General features: G+C 40.6%; 1 protein-coding gene across 1 annotated transcript; it reads left to right on the top strand.

Annotated features, from left to right (window-relative positions):
- Positions 1–201: 201 nt before the first annotated feature.
- Positions 202–2,867, top strand: LOC133653041 (thyrotropin-releasing hormone receptor-like). The gene is made up of 2 exons (XM_062052043.1): positions 202–978; positions 2,487–2,867. Exons 1-2 carry the CDS (start codon positions 202–204, stop codon positions 2,865–2,867), a joined length of 1,158 nt encoding a protein of 385 aa, XP_061908027.1.
- The last annotated feature ends 15,535 nt before the right edge of the window (positions 2,868–18,402 follow it).

The raw sequence follows: 18,402 nt of genomic DNA, 5'->3' as shown, positions 1-18,402 counted from the left end.
TAGAAAATAGTCTTTCTGTGTCAAACTAATGTAAGCAAAATGGTCGAATAGACAAGGGGAGAACATTAAAGTCAACAATAATACATATTACAAACAGAATGTGTTTTTTTTGGTTGCTACCAAGCAAAACTCTTTTCTATCTCCAGGTTTCCTTCTGCTGCCCCTGAAGATCAATCCGCCGTGAAGCTGAAACATTACAAAATGGAGAACCACACTGCCAACGTTCAGAATGTCACCTCGCTTGTAAACATGACCAGAATGCCTCTGAACCCAATGGAAGAGCAGGTTGTGACCATACTTCTCACAATACTCATCTGTGGCGTCGGGATTGCCGGTAACATCATGGTGGTGCTGGTGGTTCTGCGTACCAAGCACATGGTGACTCCGACCAACTGCTACCTCGTCAGTCTGGCGGTGGCTGACCTCATCGTGCTTCTAGCCGCTGGTCTGCCCAACATCTCTGATGTGGTAGCTTTCTGGATATACGGCTACACGGGATGCTTGTGTATCACCTATCTGCAGTACCTGGGCATCAACGTGTCGTCTTGCTCCATCACCGCGTTCACCATCGAACGGTACATCGCCATTTGCCACTCCATCAAGGCTCAGTTCATATGCACTGTGTCCAGGGCCAAGAGGATCATAGCTGGAGTGTGGATCTTCACATCACTCTACTGCATTATGTGGTTCTTCCTGGTGGACACTGATGAAAGAGTCTACGCTAATGGAGTGGTGGTTACCTGTGGCTACCGTGTCTCCAGGAGCCTTTACATGCCAATCTACTTCCTGGACTTCAGTTTGTTCTATGTCATCCCTCTCATGGTGGCGACCGTGCTGTACGGCCTCATCGCCAGGATTCTCTTCCTGAGCCCTGTGCCGTCACACCTGAGCGGCAAAGCTGCAGGGGACTCGGTTCACCAAGGTCGCTCCAGCAACACTAAGAAGGGCCACAAGGGGGCAGTGTTTGTGAGGAAGCAGGTAAAGTGCTAGGGTGAATGAGTATTATGCTTCTTCTTCTTCAATTTTGTTATATGGGGTGGATGATATTGTGAATGGATCCAAGGCCAAATAAATACAGGTTGGTATTGTTAAAAAAAAGTAACAATGTGACAAAAATATTATTTTAAAATGCAGACAGAGCAACAGAGAAAGAGAGAGAGGGGGATGTGCTGTTTGCACTGATGGACTAGAAGGGACAAAATATTACATTTAGAATGTAAACTAAACCACTAAAATAACTACCATTACACATACGACCTACAGATCTCAGGGCGGACACTTTAACCAGTAGGCCACTGAGCAGGTCTACCATGTAACTACCATTACATGCAGATATAAAAATATCTGATGTAGTCAGTAGAGCACAGAGGGGAGGGGCAAAGAGTGCGTGAGTAAGCAACAATGACAGAGACTGAACTGTTAGACTAGAAGGGACAAAAATATTACTCCATCCATCCATCCATCCATCTTCTTCTGCGTACTCGAAATCGGGTCGTAAGGGCAGCAACCTAAGCTAAGCAGCCTAACTTCCCTATCCCCAGCCACTTCGTTCAGCTCCTCCGGGGGATCCCGAGGCGATACCAGGCTAGCTGGCAGACATCGTCCTCCCCAACGTTTAATGGGTCTTGGCCTCCTGCCGGTCGGACGTGCCCTTAACACCTCCCCAAGGAGGCATTCGGGGGGCATCCTGACCAGATGCCCGAACCATCTCTCTGGCTCCTCTCGATGTAGAGGAGCAGCAGCAGCTTTATGCTGAGCTCCGATCCGGAATGACTAAGCTTCTCACCCTATCTCCAAATCAATGGAAACTTCAAGTTTGATATCATTATCGGCTTTGCGTGTGGAGCAGCTCACCGGGCACACTGAGAGAGGAGAGAAAGGCTCTGCAAAGGGGAAAGGGGGCCTTCTCTGCACCGTGTGGGGTTTGAAAGAGACGTTGATATTGTTCTGCTTCGCGTATTACCGTAAACAAAATAAGTTCCGTGTCTTGTGCCCAAATTGGCTGCACTCGCCTTCTTTTGTTCCTTTTTTTACTCATAGTTGCGTGTTCTCCGACTACCTCATGTGTAATATTATCTTAACTCGCCATCTGCCTCTCATCTGCTGCATCTTGGGGTCACGTTGCTAAAGCTAAATCCAAGTTTGTGACAAAAAGTTTGTAAACCAAAAAGTTTGCAAATAGAAGGGTTCGTAAATCAATGTTCCACTCTAATGAAATTGACGGGTAGTATCTGAATTCCCTAGTTATACAGGTAAATGTTACCTGAAGAGTTAATAATTAATGTTTGTTGTAAGGTGACTGTGCCTGGAACAAATTAGTTCACCTGACATTTATAGCCTATGAGAAATATTGTATTAAAATGTGATCTTGAAAGTCAATTCTTGAATTATGTATCAAACGTTACATTGGTAATGATTGCAGTAATGTGGTTGGACAGATACAGTACATGGTTGTTTGAATATGATATGTTTCTTTACTGCTCCAGATCACCAAGATGCTCGCAGTGGTCGTCGTCCTCTTCGCCCTACTGTGGATGCCTTACCGCACCCTGGTGGTGGTCAATTCTGTCATCGATCCGCCGTACCACAACACGTGGTTCCTGCTCTTCTGCAGAATGTGCATCTACACCAACAGCGCCATTAACCCCATCATTTACAACCTCATGTCCCAGAAGTTCAGAGCCGCCTTCAAGAAGCTATGCAAGTGCACCAGGCGACACAAAGAGGAGGCGACGGAGTACAACGTACGCATGTATTACAGTGTGACCAAGGACTCCTCCCATGAGAGCAACGAGCTGGTCACTGAGCAGGACGAGGTCAGCGACCGCACCATCAAGAGGTTCTATTCAACAGATGATGATGCTTGATATAGGTTTTGCAAGTATGTACAGAACATCTTGCATCATCAGTACATGTCATATCATGTTATTTCAATGCAGAAGTGCCTTCAACTTTAAATGCTTGCCAGTGATCCGTAGGATCTTCCTATTCCCTCATTTCTAATATTCACATAATCCCAAAAAAAAACATGGTAGCTATGCCCACTTCTTGCAGTCGATGTGTGACATTTGTGTTTTATTGTATGTCATCTCAATGTATGTTATGTGTACTTCAATGTACTCCATATGACAACTAGTATTATTATGGAGATGTGTAAGTGATTTGAAATGCAAGCTAATTATAATTTCATCAATGCATTCTTGCCAACACCTGAAGCATCAATAGAGTGAGTGTATCACTGATATCATTAAAAATGTTGTCAAGAGGCAGTTAGTGCTGTGTATAGTGTTAATGTGATGAATTGTGAGTGTGTGTGCATGTGTGTGTTTTTGTGTGTGTGTTGCTGAACCACAAGTGACATTCAGGTGTTCCAGGTGTGTTAGTTCAGCAGCAGACAAATACCATTACGATAGCTATTGTATATATTTGATGAGTTCATGTGCTAAAACCGATATCTCCGTTTTCCTTGTTTTGAGTCATGTTTTTTGAGGATTTTTCTTTTTAAACAGCCATCCTGCTAATGTGGGTTGCAATTGCATTGTTTCTAACAAATCATAGTGATAGTCTCAATTTGAAAAATGCACATTTATTGCAAAAATTGGATTTGAATAATCTAGTGCAAATTTTGCAGCAAAATCAAAAACTTCCAAACAATGTTTCTAGGCAAAAGGAGACTAATCATGTATGGTGCCAGCCGGGCCCTAAAAATGAGTGACGACAGATCTTTTTTTTTCAGAGAAATGCTTATTCCACCATTGTAATGAATTAATTTCATCCAAACAAACACCTTTTTTGTCAGGCAGTGTTGGTGACGAACCCCAAGATGCAGAAACGGCAGGCTGGATGCAGAAAAACATGATTTAATAAGAAAATGCAGGAATCAGGAAACAGGCAAACTGGAAACAGCTAACAGGATACAGTAAACAGGAAACCAAGAAACAGGGAGCTAGGAGACAGCAAACTGCAAAACAGGAACAGCTCACAGCAAACAATACTCCAGCATTGACTGGAGGGCGAGGCAGGTATAAATAGTGGCCTGATTGGCAATTTCCACCAGGTGTGCCAGACTGCCAATCAGGTACAGGTGAGGGAAACAAGCGCTCAGGGAGACGTGCAGGAAAAGGAACCAAAATAAGAGCGCTGACAGGAAATAAAACACAAACAGAGGAAAAATTAAAACATAACCACACTGTCGGTGACAAGCCTGACATTTTTTGGGTGACCCTGGACAGGGAGGTCAGAGGTTTACATTGCCCGCTGCATCATGACATCATTACATTGACAGCTGCATCACAAGACAACAACAGCAGAGTAAACACAGAATTCAGTTCGTCATTTGAGAGAGTAGCGGCTGCACACGCTAGACAACATTTTTCCCACCACTGTGCCGACCTTTCTTGCTAACGTACCGCTCAAATTTATCAGGACAGCGTCTCTTTTTGTACCCAATATGCGAGGGCACCACACGCTCACTGATTTCCTCAAAGTTACTCATTATTGCTGCTTTAATTTATTTACAATCATGGCGAAACAGACACGAAGCGAGCGAACATGACCGCTGATGTCATCAAATGTTGATGCACTGATTGGTCTGATGGATTTGTCTGTTTACCACAAAGACAGCAGGGCACTTGTCGGTTTCTGAAGTAAAATGGTAGAGAAATGTCAGGGATCATTTGCTTTTGAGGGATATTTGGGTTTACCTTCTGCTAGAGAATGGTGTAAACCAGTGGTTTTCAAAATTGCTTCACCAAGTACCACCTCAGAAAACACTTGGGTCTCCAAGTACCATTATAATGACCAACGTTAAAATACAGTAGCGTAGTAGATCTAAATATTCATTAAATACAAGGCAGAGGTTTTATTTAACAAGAATATTTAATATTGTTGGCCACTGTAACATTACTGTACAGCCCTTACCTTTGGGCTGGTGCCAGTTTGAACTTGAAGGTGTCTGTCTCCACACACCACTGAAGTCCAAGAGCCCTTTCCAGCGGCAGTTGGTCTCTGTCCAAATCCAATTCATGCAAATGTTTAGATCGATCTTCCTCAGGAATGGATAGCAGCACTTCACGATTGTTGCTTATCCACTTTGTCAAATGAAAGCCTCCTTTCTGACAAATGTCAGTCAAATCTTTGACCATTTTAACGGCCTCCCCTTCTGATGGCATACTTTTGAGGCAATCATCCATGTAGAAATTTCGCTTGACTGTGTCGAGTACATCGGGAGTGAAACTGTTGTGATTGTCCTCTGCAGTCTTTCGGAGGGCATAACAAGCGCAACTAGGGGAGGACACTGCCCCAAATAGATGCACTGTCATCCTATATTGTACCAGTTCTTGGGATACATTGCCTTCAGGCCACCATAAGAACCTTAGAAAATCTCTGTCTTCCTGTGCCACATTGACTTGATAAAACATTGCTTTAACGTCGGTCATCAAGGCTACAGGTTCTTGCCGGAATCTGGTGAGGACTCCTAACAAGCTGCTGGTGAGATAAGGGCCTTGTAGAAGCTCCTTGTTGAGAGATTTTCCTCTGTACTCTGCGCCACAATCAAATACCACACGCAGAGTTCCTTTTTTGGGGTGGTGCACCCAAGGGTGTGGAATGTACCACACCTTCCCATCTGAACGGTTCACTAGTTCTTCAGGAACACGTTCTGCATAACCTTTACTGATTACATCATTGAGAAAGGTTGTATATTCTCTGTGATATCTTTCATCTTTCCCAAACCTCCTTTTCAGACCAAGTATGCGTTGCCTAGCAACACACTGATTGTTGGGAAGAGACACATCATCCTTCCTTTTAAAGGGTAGTTCCAAAGTGTAGTGTCCATCTTGAAGCTTGCACGAATCAGTCATGACCTTCATGAACTTCATGTCATCTCTAGACATTTCTTCTTTGTCTTCTGATGACCTGTCATTAAAATCATGGTTATATTGATTGTGCAGCAACTCCTCCAGCTTAGTTATGGAGATCCTGTTGACAGTAGTAGTGGAGCAGCCAATCTTACTCCTCTTCTCACTGTAGTCAGGAAGGCCATTAATGACCCACCCCAATAGGGTCTTAACAGCATACGGTATGACTGTTGACCACTTCCCAGGGTTCAAGCAGTTTAGACGCATTGGTCACAATCAATAGTTCTACATCGGCTTGAATACGAGGAAGAGTGATACCATCCAAGTATGGCCATTTAGCCAACTCCTCTTCATTAATGAGGTTACTTGTCGTTACGGGCATCCTTTTTTGGGTGTAGACCTTGGGAAGGTCGTAGAACTGTTGCCCAGTGAGGTTTGAAATCTCTAAGTCTGTCAGCATGTAACTGGAAACTGATGTTTTTGGGCCCATGGTTAGGAGACTGATTTTAGTTTTTATTCCATTCAAATTTAGCTTTGTCATCAAGCTTTCAGAACAAAATGTATCTGTACTGCCCGGATCCAGGAATGCATAGGTTTGTATGACTGTGTGTCCTTTGCTGGACTTTATCTGTACAGGGAGAATTGACAGAATTCCATTTCCAGCCCCTGTTTGTCCGTATGTTTGCAGAGATACTTGTGCATTGCTCACAGATAGTCCCCTTGCCTTATTTTGGTTTGGAATTATGTTGCTTGCTCTTTCCTTCTGACCAACATGAAGCAGACTTGGATGGTTTTGCTTACATATCTTGCAGGTCAAGCGCTTATCACAATCCCTGCTAAGATGTCCAACATGAAGACACCCAAAACAGATTCCTTTCTGTCTTATGAAAGTTATCTTCTCTCTGTGGGTCTTCTCCTCCAACTGAGGACACTGGTCAAGAGCATGATTTTTAAAGCAGCAAACACAGGCGTTTGTGGTACGAGCATGTACACTTTGCTTTGGAACAGGTTTAAATGTGGTTTGATCTTCCACATCAGGGGTTTCATTATTAATGGTCGTGGCAAAAATGTTACCTTTGAATTTGGGTTGACCTTGTGATTTCATTCCTTTTACAGGTTTACTTCCTGTACTCTGTGGTGCATTCTGGATGTCTCCAAAGACTGGGTCAAAGACAATTTTCACCTGTCGCTCAATGAATGCTACAATGTCTGAGAACTGAGGTCTGCGATGGTGGTTTTCTAATATGTTGCATGCAGAGACTCTCCAGCTTTCTCGCAGTCTGTACGGCAGCTTGGAGATCACAGTTTTCATGTGAGCGGACATATTAAGTTCCTGCATATACTGCACGTTTTCCATGGCAGTGCAACATTCTCGAAGGTACAGTGAGTAGGCTTGCAGAGCTCGTACATCTTCAGACTTCACCACAGGCCAGTTGAACACTTTCTCCATGTAAGCTGCTGTTATCTGGTATTGGTCACCGAAGTGTTTTACCAACAAATACTTTGCCACCTCATAGCCTCTATCTGGGGGCATGTGTTGACAGCTACGCACCAGTTCTTTAGGTTTACCCCTAGTGTACATTTCCAGATAGTACAAACAGTCTCCTTTGTTGCTTGCGTTTTTCTCAATACATTGCACAAATGCTCTGACAAAGGTTCTGTACCGTAATGGATCACCATCAAAATAGGGAATCTCCCTTGGTGGGAGTAGATGAGAAGTTTGCAACGACATTTGCAATGTTGCAATCTCATTTTGCCTGTGCAATAAATCAATTACAGTAGGGGTGCCATTGGTTGGAGGGGAAATGTTAGTTTGCTGTACAGGGGGGTCCATGTGGGTTGTAGGGCTGTGGTCCTGCACTGTATTCCAAGAGACCTGCTGCTGGTTTGGTAAAGAAGGTGGTGGTTGCAGTTGTACCTGTATGGGTTTAGGGTGTGAAAGCATGGACTGTTGCTCTTGCCAAAAGGTGGGTGGTTGAATGGGAAGTGGTCCTATATTGTAGTTGCCATGCTGTTATTTGTTGTTGCTCAGATGGATGGTGTATAGACTGTGGTGGAGGTGGTGGTGGTGAAGCTTGGTTTGATTGCTGCTGTGTGAGGGGTTGATAGTCCTTAGCCTGGGGGTTGAGAGTGACTGGTGCTTTAGCCTGGGGGTTGAGAGTGACTGGCGGTTCCTTGGTTCCCTGTAAGTAGGAGCTCATGCCATCAGATGCTGTATGGGAGGAAGCATGAAGGCTGGGAGCTTTTAAAACTGCTAATTTCGCATCAGCAGCTGCCAATTGAGCATCCAGATCCATCATTTCCTTTTTCTTTTTGATTCTTTCCCTCTCCTCTTCTAATTTCCTTTTTATCCTTTCCTCCTCCTCTTCCAATGCATGTTTTTCCTTTAGAGCTGCAGAGCGGACAGCGAGGGCAGCCTTTTCGGCCTCTGCCTGTCTGCGAGCTGAGGAGGTGCTTGACCGACTAGAACCAGAGTGTGTGTGACTCCCATGTGATTTGTGACTTATAACATTAGAAATGCTGTCATTTGGATTAATTTCGTTTTCCAAATCCTCAATATTTTCCAGGGTTGGTGTTCTCATCCAGGTGTTAACATGCTCAATAAATTCATGTACAATTCAGCCTGTGAAGGTTCCCTTTGACCTTTAATTGTGTCACCAATTGAATGTGTTACATTTAACTCCTCCATTAACGCATGATCGTGCATTTCCAAAGCATCATGTTTGCCTTTTCCAGGATCCATGATTATACACAACCCACAAATTCAAAATCAAATCTAATATATGGAAACCTTGTTAATGTCAGTCAAAACACCAAAAATCAAAACCCGCAATTATTAATTTGCATTTGTTCAAATCAAACCTCACCCACGAACGGGCTTGCACAAGGAATCATAAAACACCACCTTGTAATTAAAATGTACCCACGAACGGGTTGCAATCATGCACAAAACATAATAGAAAATACCCACTAACGGGTTAAACAACAATGAAAATTGACCACCAATGCATTGGATTTTTTGTTTCTGTCTTTGTGTGCACACACTATTATATGGCCATATATTAACCCGTGTAGCGCGCTACATACCTTTACTTTGTTCTTGTCTTCAAAAGAGTTTCTTCGAAAAGAGTTCAATATCTTCGAAAAGAGTTCAATAACTTCAAACAGCGTTGCGTGTCCCAGCGTTGCTCAGCTGTCACTCCAAACGGCGAGGGCTGCGGCCGCCGTGGCTGTTGTTCGATCAGCGCGGCGTCCTCAGTCTGCCTGTCGCTGCGTTGCTCCTGGCCCCAAACGACGATCCCGTCCGCTCTTCTCCTGGTCCAAAGGAGGCGAAACAGCCCGGCCTGTGGCTGAACACCGTCCCAGTGTGCGCTCCAGGTGCACACACTGCGCGCTGCTTGCAGTCTATTTACTTCCTGTTCCTAATGAAGTGTCCACTGTGTGTCTTACTGACATTCAAACTTAGTCTTTTTCAAAAACGAAGACTACAGTTTTCGACTTAATGTACAGCCCTTACCTTTGGGCTGGTACCGAGGGCGACTGTGTTGACCAGTTTGACGCGTGTAAATGATAGAATGTCCAGTACTGTAGAACTGTGTTTGGATATGACAATCCATTTATTCCAGCTATCTAAATTAAATCAGATGTAGGTTAAATAACAAAGTATGCTGACCTTGAATGGCACATTATCACAGCATTGTCACGGCACGATACAACACGATACCACATGACACGTCACGACACAAACACGACCACGGTCGAAAACTGTTTGTCCTCCAATCGCCCTGCCCGTGCTCACACCTGAACCTAATTTATGGAGGCTACCATGGTAACCGCACCATAGCAACAGTCCCCTCCCCTGTCAATACTTCCTGGTTCTTAACAGGAAGTGAGTGGAGCAGTCTGCCAAAAAAGGAAATTAAACATGCTGAACCCAACAATCAATTTAGAGAAAATAAAATAAAAACAATATAAACAAATGAGGAATTTTGGCTCCAACAATTACATACAGTTTGAAAAGGGATACCGTGTTTGGCGTAGCACTAGATGGAGCCCACAGTTTGAGAATGTGCGTATACTACGTATTTAGTGGTACTCTCAGTTCAAAATCAGCGAAATCGGTTTATTGGTTTTTGCGCCTGAACTTTTAATTTTTTAATCATTAGTATGACATCTAACAGCAGCATTGAGTTTTTAAATGGTAGTACAACTGTGTGAACAACCATACACAACTGTATATTTCAACAGCAACAGTCATGCGTTGTTATTGTTAGCGTATGTAAATGTAAATATGAACCAAGATAGAAAGCAAAATGTGCATGTGTTTTTGAATACATGAATATGCGTCAAAGTACTAAATAGTTGCACAAATGATGTCATTTTACAACAATTTTAATTTTAGTTGGTACTCTGGGTCATTAAGTGTGTGCAGTTATTTCATTTTTATTTTAGTTAGTGTTTTGTTGAAGTTTTGTTCCGTTCAACATGTTTTTATTAGTGTATTATTTTGTGTGACCAATAAAAATAAAATGGGACACTTTGTCCTCCTCTACTTGTTTTACTGGAAAACATGAAAAGCCACTAGAAAAATGTGTTCAGTTGGGGAAAAAAATAGACTAATTATATTTTTGACATATTGCATCGTTTTCCTTGTGCATGCTTTGTTGATGTCCTCTTCCCTTAGGACCTGATTTATATCTGCCAGTTGGAGTCAGCACAATTTACTGTTTGAAACTGATAGAAAATCATCTTACTGTGGCTGAGAAAGGTCACAACAATTGAAAACGCCACAACACAACATAAAGCCACAACATAAAAGCTTTCCACCACTTATGAACAGTATTGTTTTGTAATAATCTGATTATTACACCTGAGTGTTTGGGCTTCCTGCTCCTTTTCGGAAACACCATATGTTTTTTTATGTTTTTTTTATTTTATTTGAATTTAACTATTGTTTTAGAAGGAATAAAACTAGCTTGTATCGCATTCCTAAGTGCAATTCTGGACAAACAGAAGCGGCTGAAAAGAAAAGTTAACGGCTAACACGAGCATGGATTGCTACAATCAATCGAGGTGTGACGTGCTGACGACTTCGTAATTGTTCGGATCCATCCATCCAGCCTATCTCAGCTGCATTCGGGCGGAAGGCGGGGTACACCCTGGACAAGTCGCCACCTCATCGCAGGGCCAACACAGATAGACAGACAACATTCACACTCACATTCACACTCTAGGGCCAATTTAGTGTTGCCAATCAACCTATCCCCAGGTGCATGTCTTTAGAGGTGGGAGGAAGCCAGAGTACCCGGAGGGAACCCACACAGTCACGGGGAGAACATGCAAACTCCACACAGAAAGACCCCGGGCACGTTTGTTCGGACCATTTCAGGTAAAACTTTTTGTAAGTAAAAAATAATCTAAAATAAATAACAGACCCACTTTGCATTAACTTGATAGAACTTTGATAGTAGTTGTATTGGTAAAAATAGTACTCACTTCCCTTATCCGGACTGTAGCCTCCACATAAAACAAAAGTAAAGTGACATGAGAACAACATTCACTTAATCCTGCCTTACAGTCACAGTGTGATGACATGACATTGGATTGGTTATCCGTGATTATCCAGCGTGTCCAACTTGGGTCGGATCATTTCTAAGAGTCCATTACTATAGGCTGGCTTGATGACACGATATCTACTGGGTTCATACAGATGAACATAAACCTCATGAAGCCATCCACAAAAACAAACCCGCCATAGCTATATTGACTCCTATAATTTTGAAAGTGTTTCAGAGTGTAAAATGGGCTGGGTTGAACAATGAAGTAGTTCACAAAGTCCGTTTATGAGACATGGGGGAAGATGTCGCGCATGGTCTCTGCTCCAGTCAGACTTGTTGATCTTGTACGGATCCTTGCATCCAATTACGTCTGTTTGCTCCTTATAACGACGAAGGGACTTCTTATCTAATGACTCACAGTATTTCTCCATCGCATCACAGCCGGTGCAATGTTATTTTCCACTGAATAGTTCGGAAATATTACACGTAGCTCTATCGTGAACCATGACGCTCAACCTTTATAATGGCTGCCGCGATGCACTTCAGGGAAAAATTGAAATCCCTGTATTCTGCCTGGTGACACAATAGTCACGTACCACAGCTTTAATAAATGTAATTAATTACTAGGGACAGTAATTAATATGTTACTTTAAAAAAAACTTCATATACCAGGCATATGCAGTTGATAGACGTTTTATATGAGAGCACAGTGTGCGTGTGTATGCTTTTAAAAGGCGGGGCCTGTTGCCTTGTGACATATGACCTCATCAAGGGTTTCAACGAAGCTGTGTTTGTTAGCTTTAGCAGTTAGCAGCGGTAATTTGTCGACGCTGACGCCAGCTCTTTTTAATCTTTTCACCGTATTGTTACCTCTAGTTATTAAATATATTGAATGTGCTTCGATGGCTGTCATATTTTCCTGTTAACAAACAGTGTATTGTTTGCGTGGCCTCCCGTAGTGTACGCGTGCGTATGTTGTTGTCTGCTGTGTCAGTGTGATGTTACCTCTTCCTATTTGATATTAAGTTAGTTAGTTAGTTACTTTCAGTTTATTTTGAACACGCATACCATACAAATACAATGTAATCCTTCACATATTTCCAGTTGATTCATTGCAGCACGTCTGAAAGAAGTAGGAAGAATCTGATTTTATTTAATCCTACCCCTTTTCATATCATAGCATTTTTATCCCATTTATTTGTTCTTTATAACAGAACAGTGAAAACAAATATTAAATACATAAATAAATATTACACATACGCAATAAATAAAGTTATCATGAATAAATATTTAATACATTTATGGTTCACCTAGGATATTAATTAAATGCGCAATTTAAAAAAAAACAACGTTCAAGATGTTTAACATATTTCTTCTTCTTTGTACTTTGTGAACACTTGTAGTTTGAACAGTCTCTTGAATTGAATCATATTGGTGCTTTGTTTGATTTCCTTGCTTAATCCATTCCCATAATGTAATTCCTGATATGCTAAAGGTCTTAAATGTTGTACGTGCATACAAATGTTTTGATTAGAAGAATTGTTGTACATTATTGGGTAGCAGGTTATGTTTGCTCTGTACATAATTCTAGCTGTTTGCAAATGCACCAAGTCATTGAATTTCTATATTTTTGATTCAATAAATAAAGGGTTAGTATGGTCTTTATATCCAACTACATGAATTATTTTAATTGATCTTTTTTGTAACACCGTTAGTGAATGAAGTGCACATTTGTAGTTGTTTCCCCATATTTCTACACACTAACTCAGATATGGTAACGCTAAGTTCCTTTTTGTGCGGTGCTGCTTGTTGCTTTCACTAGTAAAAATATATTTCCTGCATTGAACTTGCTGCACTTATGACGCTGTCTTGTTGTTGACATAAAACCACATCAAAAGTAGAGTCTCACGCTACATCACGCTATCGCTAACGGTGTTGTAACGGACCTAAAAGTAATTAATGATGTTACTCGTTACTGGTAAAACTAACAGCGTTATTAAAGCCGTTTTTATATAACGCTGTTAGTATGAACTCTGGTAACAAGCCACTTCATATTCTCAGTAATGGCAATGGCGTTGCGAGGATGGCAACAGTAATTCATTAGATTAATCGTTACTGAAAAAAATAACGCCGTTAGTAACGCCATTATACTCTAACGCCGTTATTACCAACAATGATCATGCACCTTCTTATGGCGTTTTACTGTGTTTTGAAACATGTAGCAGACATGTCTATCCAACCATCCATCCATCCATCCATCTTCTTCCGCTTATCCGTGTTCGGGTTGCGGGGGCAGCAGCCTAAGCAGGGAAGCCCAGACTTCCCTCTCCCCAGCCACTTCATCCAGCTCTTTCCGGGGGATCCCGAGGCGTTCCCAGGCCAGCCGGGAGACATAGTCTTCCCAACGTGTCCTGGGTCTTCCCCGTGGCCTCCTACCGGTTGGACGTACCCTAAACAGCAGCAGACATGTACCACTTTTTATGGCCATTTTCGAAGCAGGGCATCTACAACGGAACCCACTTTTTAGCACGCTTAAGATGTGCCCTGTGAGATGCTGGCACTACTTGCCAGAATGTGCTGGAATGTTCCAGATGCAATGTTTTTTTTTTATACATATAAAAAACGAACTTCATTAAAAAAAAAGGCCAGCAGTCACCAAAACGCATCAATTTAATTTGTTAAAAAATATCATAATAAAATTATATTGCTGAATAAAGAATATGTTGAGTAATTGTATTTTTAACAATCCATATATGTTGACCGAGCTGTGGCGCAATCACCTCCTCTTTGACAACCATTTCTGCGCAACTGCCAGTTTGCCCGTACTTTCTAGACTTACTACATACAGACGCAAAACAGCAGCCACAGAACAGTTTTAGTCTTGACAAATCACATTGCATGTGCTAAATGATTCTGCTTGCATTTCCTCCTCCCAGTATTGTGTGCCTTTTGATGATCACCATTTTTCTGCTTATACATGAAGACTACAGTCCTTATTTTCCTCACTTACTGTAAGAGAAGGAATCTTCTGGGCACAAGTTTAGTTGAACAGCTTTATGTGCACTATCAAGTTTGCACGTGTTTTAATACACCCAAACCTCCAGGTTTGCTGTCACTTTTGCTGTTGTCACTTAATGTTGTTGTATTGTGGCTTTATGTTGTTGTCTTTTGGTGTACAGTTGCTGTGTTGTGGCTTCATGTTGTTGTATTGACCTTATGTTCTTGTTTTGTGGCTTTATGTTGTTGTCTTGTGGTGTTCAGTTGCTGTGTTGTGACTTTATGCTGTTGTATTGGACTTTATGTTTTTGTGTTGTGGCTTTATGTTGTTGTAATTGGACTTTATGTTGTTGTGTTGTGGCTTTATGTTGTTGTGATGTACCATAAAGTAGTTGTGTCGTGGCTTTATGTTGTTGTGTTGTGGCATTTGCACTTGTTGTGGATTTTGCAATCGTGTTGTGGCCAAACATTGTGTGGTTTAAAGTCGTGTTGTGTTGTTTGCATTCGTTGTGGCCCTTCTCCGCCACCGTATTAATATTGAGTACTTCTGCACCATCGATACAAGAGATGTCTCAAAAAGGCAAACATTTAATGATCTAATTTGATCTACCAAATCAGCACCAAATAGAACATTTTTCGAGGATACACATTTAGTCAACATTTGCCTGGATTTAGTGAAGATGTCTTTATTTAAAGAGAAATGTAATTAAATGTGCACCAACAATCTAATCTTGGCAAAGTGACAACATGAGCCAATCCTGATGACACAGTATACATATATATATATACTGTATATATATATATATATATATATATATATATATATATATATATATATATATATATATATATATATATATATATATATATATATATATATATATATATATATATAGATATATATACTGTATATATATATGTATATATAGATATAGATATATATATATATATATATATCTATATATATATATATATATATATCTATATATATATATATATATATATATATACATATATATATATATATATATATATATATATATATATAGATATATATATAGATATATATATATATGTATATATATATATATATACATATCTATAGATATATATATATATAGATATATATATATATAGATATATATATATATATATATATATATATATATATATATATATATATATATATATATATATATATATATAGATATATATATATATATATATATATATATATATATATATATATATATATATATATATATATACATATATATATATATATACATGCAAACCAACCATCAACAGATGATGAAAACACAATTAGATGCTGAGTTTTTAATTTAAGTGAAGTTACTTATATTTATATAGCGCTTTTCTCTGGTGACTCAAAGCACTTTACATAGTGAAACCCGTTATGTAAGTTACATTTTATACCAGGGTGGGTGGCACTGAGAGCAGTGACACAAAGGCAGTGACTAGGATGGCGGATGCGAGGATTCAACCTGGAACCCTCACGTTACCGGCACGGCCGCTTTACCAACCGGGCCACGCTGTTTATTAATCTGGTTGTAAATTGCATCTATGTCATATTGTTCTCACGTAGTTAAACAAGGAGGCTAACAAATCTATATCACTGCATATTACAATGTACATCCAGTCTAAACCAATGTGCCATTGCAATACCTGCATTGGCATTGTGTCACTCTCATATGCTACATTCAAACATTAACTGTGATATGGAAATACATTTCAACAACTCAATATACACATGCCACTAAGGATATAAAACATTAAAAGGGGCTCGCTTCATGTCAGGCGGCTGCATGTCAATAATATTATATAGAGCTTTTCTCAGGAGTGTTGAAGCAAGGACATGTTTATAAATTGTATATGAGGACATTTCCCTTGGAGACATCTGAAGTGTGTCTAACAGAGAATCAATAAGAGGAATGATGATACCTGCAGCATTTAGCTACACAGCTGCAACATACAGTATGATGTACTTATTTTCCATGCTTTCAAATACTCTGCTTATATAAACATAATTTAGAACACATCTGATTACATATTAATTTTAAAAAAAAATGTTTCTGGTTGTCAGCCTTTCCCGCTGCATGTATGTTGGCCAATTATGTATGTCGGCCTTGTGTTCTACCCAGCTCTGTCTGCACTGTGGGATTATTCGGAGAAACTATTCCCCCGTTTTCTGTTCAGCCTCAAATCCATTCTCATGGTGCATTCTAAAAGCTGTAAACAAGCATCAGCTGAAGCCAATCTTATGGAAGCACAGAATCTAGGAGGGCAAAAAAAGTACTTTCTCAAAGACATTGTAAAATGCAAACAAATACTGCGAATAGTATATTTCTACAGTTGTCTTGTTATGATTTGCTCTTGGTGTGTGCGTGGCATGATCCCAGAATGCAATGACATTGTGGCAGGTGATATGACTTAAGTTTTTAAAAATCGGCTCGTGTTAGGTGGTCAGCAAGGCTGCCAATGGGAGAAATCCATCTTGCCTCTAAATTACTCTAAAAATGCTTTAAAAATCCGCCAACAATACGTCATTTACGTTCCATGACCTCCATAACAACCAAGCTGTAGCGACGTTGTTATTGTAAGAGCGAAGACTGAGGAAAGGACGGCATGCTAAGGCATCAGCCCTAGGCTAGCTTCTCCGTCAGCAGCTAAATGGCTTTTGAGTTTGTAATGCACAACACAATGCGATAGTACACCAATCTTACTGACTGAAAAACATGAACAATCATATTACAGTGTCTGTAAAGCAGTGGTTCATAACCTGGGTTCGATCGAACCCTACAGGTTCAGTGAGTCTGCCTCAGGGGTTCGACGGAGCCTCCGCCGCGGAGGTCACGACACACCCGACACATCGTGTAAATAAAAACTTCTCCCTATCGGCATGTTATGGATACCCCCAAACAATATTCCCTCTAATTTTCCATCTGATTTGCAGGTGTGTAATTTGTTGTGAGTTCATACACTGTGTTGGTTTTGTTCTTTGAACAAGGTGATGTTCATGCACGGTTCATTTTGTGCACCACTAAAAAAACATGTAACTTTGTCTTGAATTTGAAAAAAAATATACCTGTATATATATTTTTTTCACTAAAGAAGGGTTCGATGAATGCGCATATGAAACTGGTGGGGTTCGGTACCTCCAACAAGGTTAAGAACCACTGCTGTAAAGTATTAGCCCACAATTTCATGTTTTGTTTATATACAGCAAACTCGACAGCGTATGTAGTTGTACTAACAAACGTGACGTGCTGCATGTGTCATGATCAATATTATAGCGACTCACTCGAACTCGATGGACAGTTGTCCGTTTGGTCAAGCTGGCCGGGGACCTTTTTTTTTCCAGTTGATTTTGGGTAAGCACGCCTTTTCTGTGGGCATTGCTGGGCTCCAAGCTTGTTACTAGGGGTGTATCGATTGATCAATATATCAATAGGTCGATTAATATTCCTGAATTTCAAGTATATAAATCTGTGCTCTGCAAATTTGCCTTCCGGAAAATAGGTATCGATCTAAGAGTGTTTTAAAAGGGTATCAATCGATTTTATTGATACTTGAAAAGGAAAACATTGGATTTAAGAATGGCAAACTGTATGTATAAGTAAGGACGTCATCAAAACTAAAATGCTACGTTGGTCGATCAAGGTCATAACACACGCAAACATGGCAAAGTAATGGTTTGCCCCCCAAGTAGGTGTTTGCCCCCCAACTCTTATGCTTCCTCCTTAGCCACAGCCAGAAGCTTATAGTGTAGTACAGTATTTATTAGAGTGAAGTGAAGTGAAGTGAATTATATTTATATAGTGCTTTTTCTCTAGTGACTCAAAGCTCTTTACATAGTGAAACCCATTCTCTAAGTTACATTTAAACCAGTGTGGGTGGCACTGGGAGCAGGTGGGTAAAGTGTCTTGCCCAAGGACACAATGGCAGTGACTAGGATGGCAGAATCGGGG

Source organism: Entelurus aequoreus, linkage group LG07 (assembly GCF_033978785.1).
Source record: "Entelurus aequoreus isolate RoL-2023_Sb linkage group LG07, RoL_Eaeq_v1.1, whole genome shotgun sequence".
Taxonomy (NCBI): Eukaryota; Metazoa; Chordata; class Actinopteri; order Syngnathiformes; family Syngnathidae; genus Entelurus; species Entelurus aequoreus.
The sequence above is the reverse complement of the archived record's forward strand: the minus strand, read 5'-3'. Positions and strand labels throughout refer to the sequence as shown.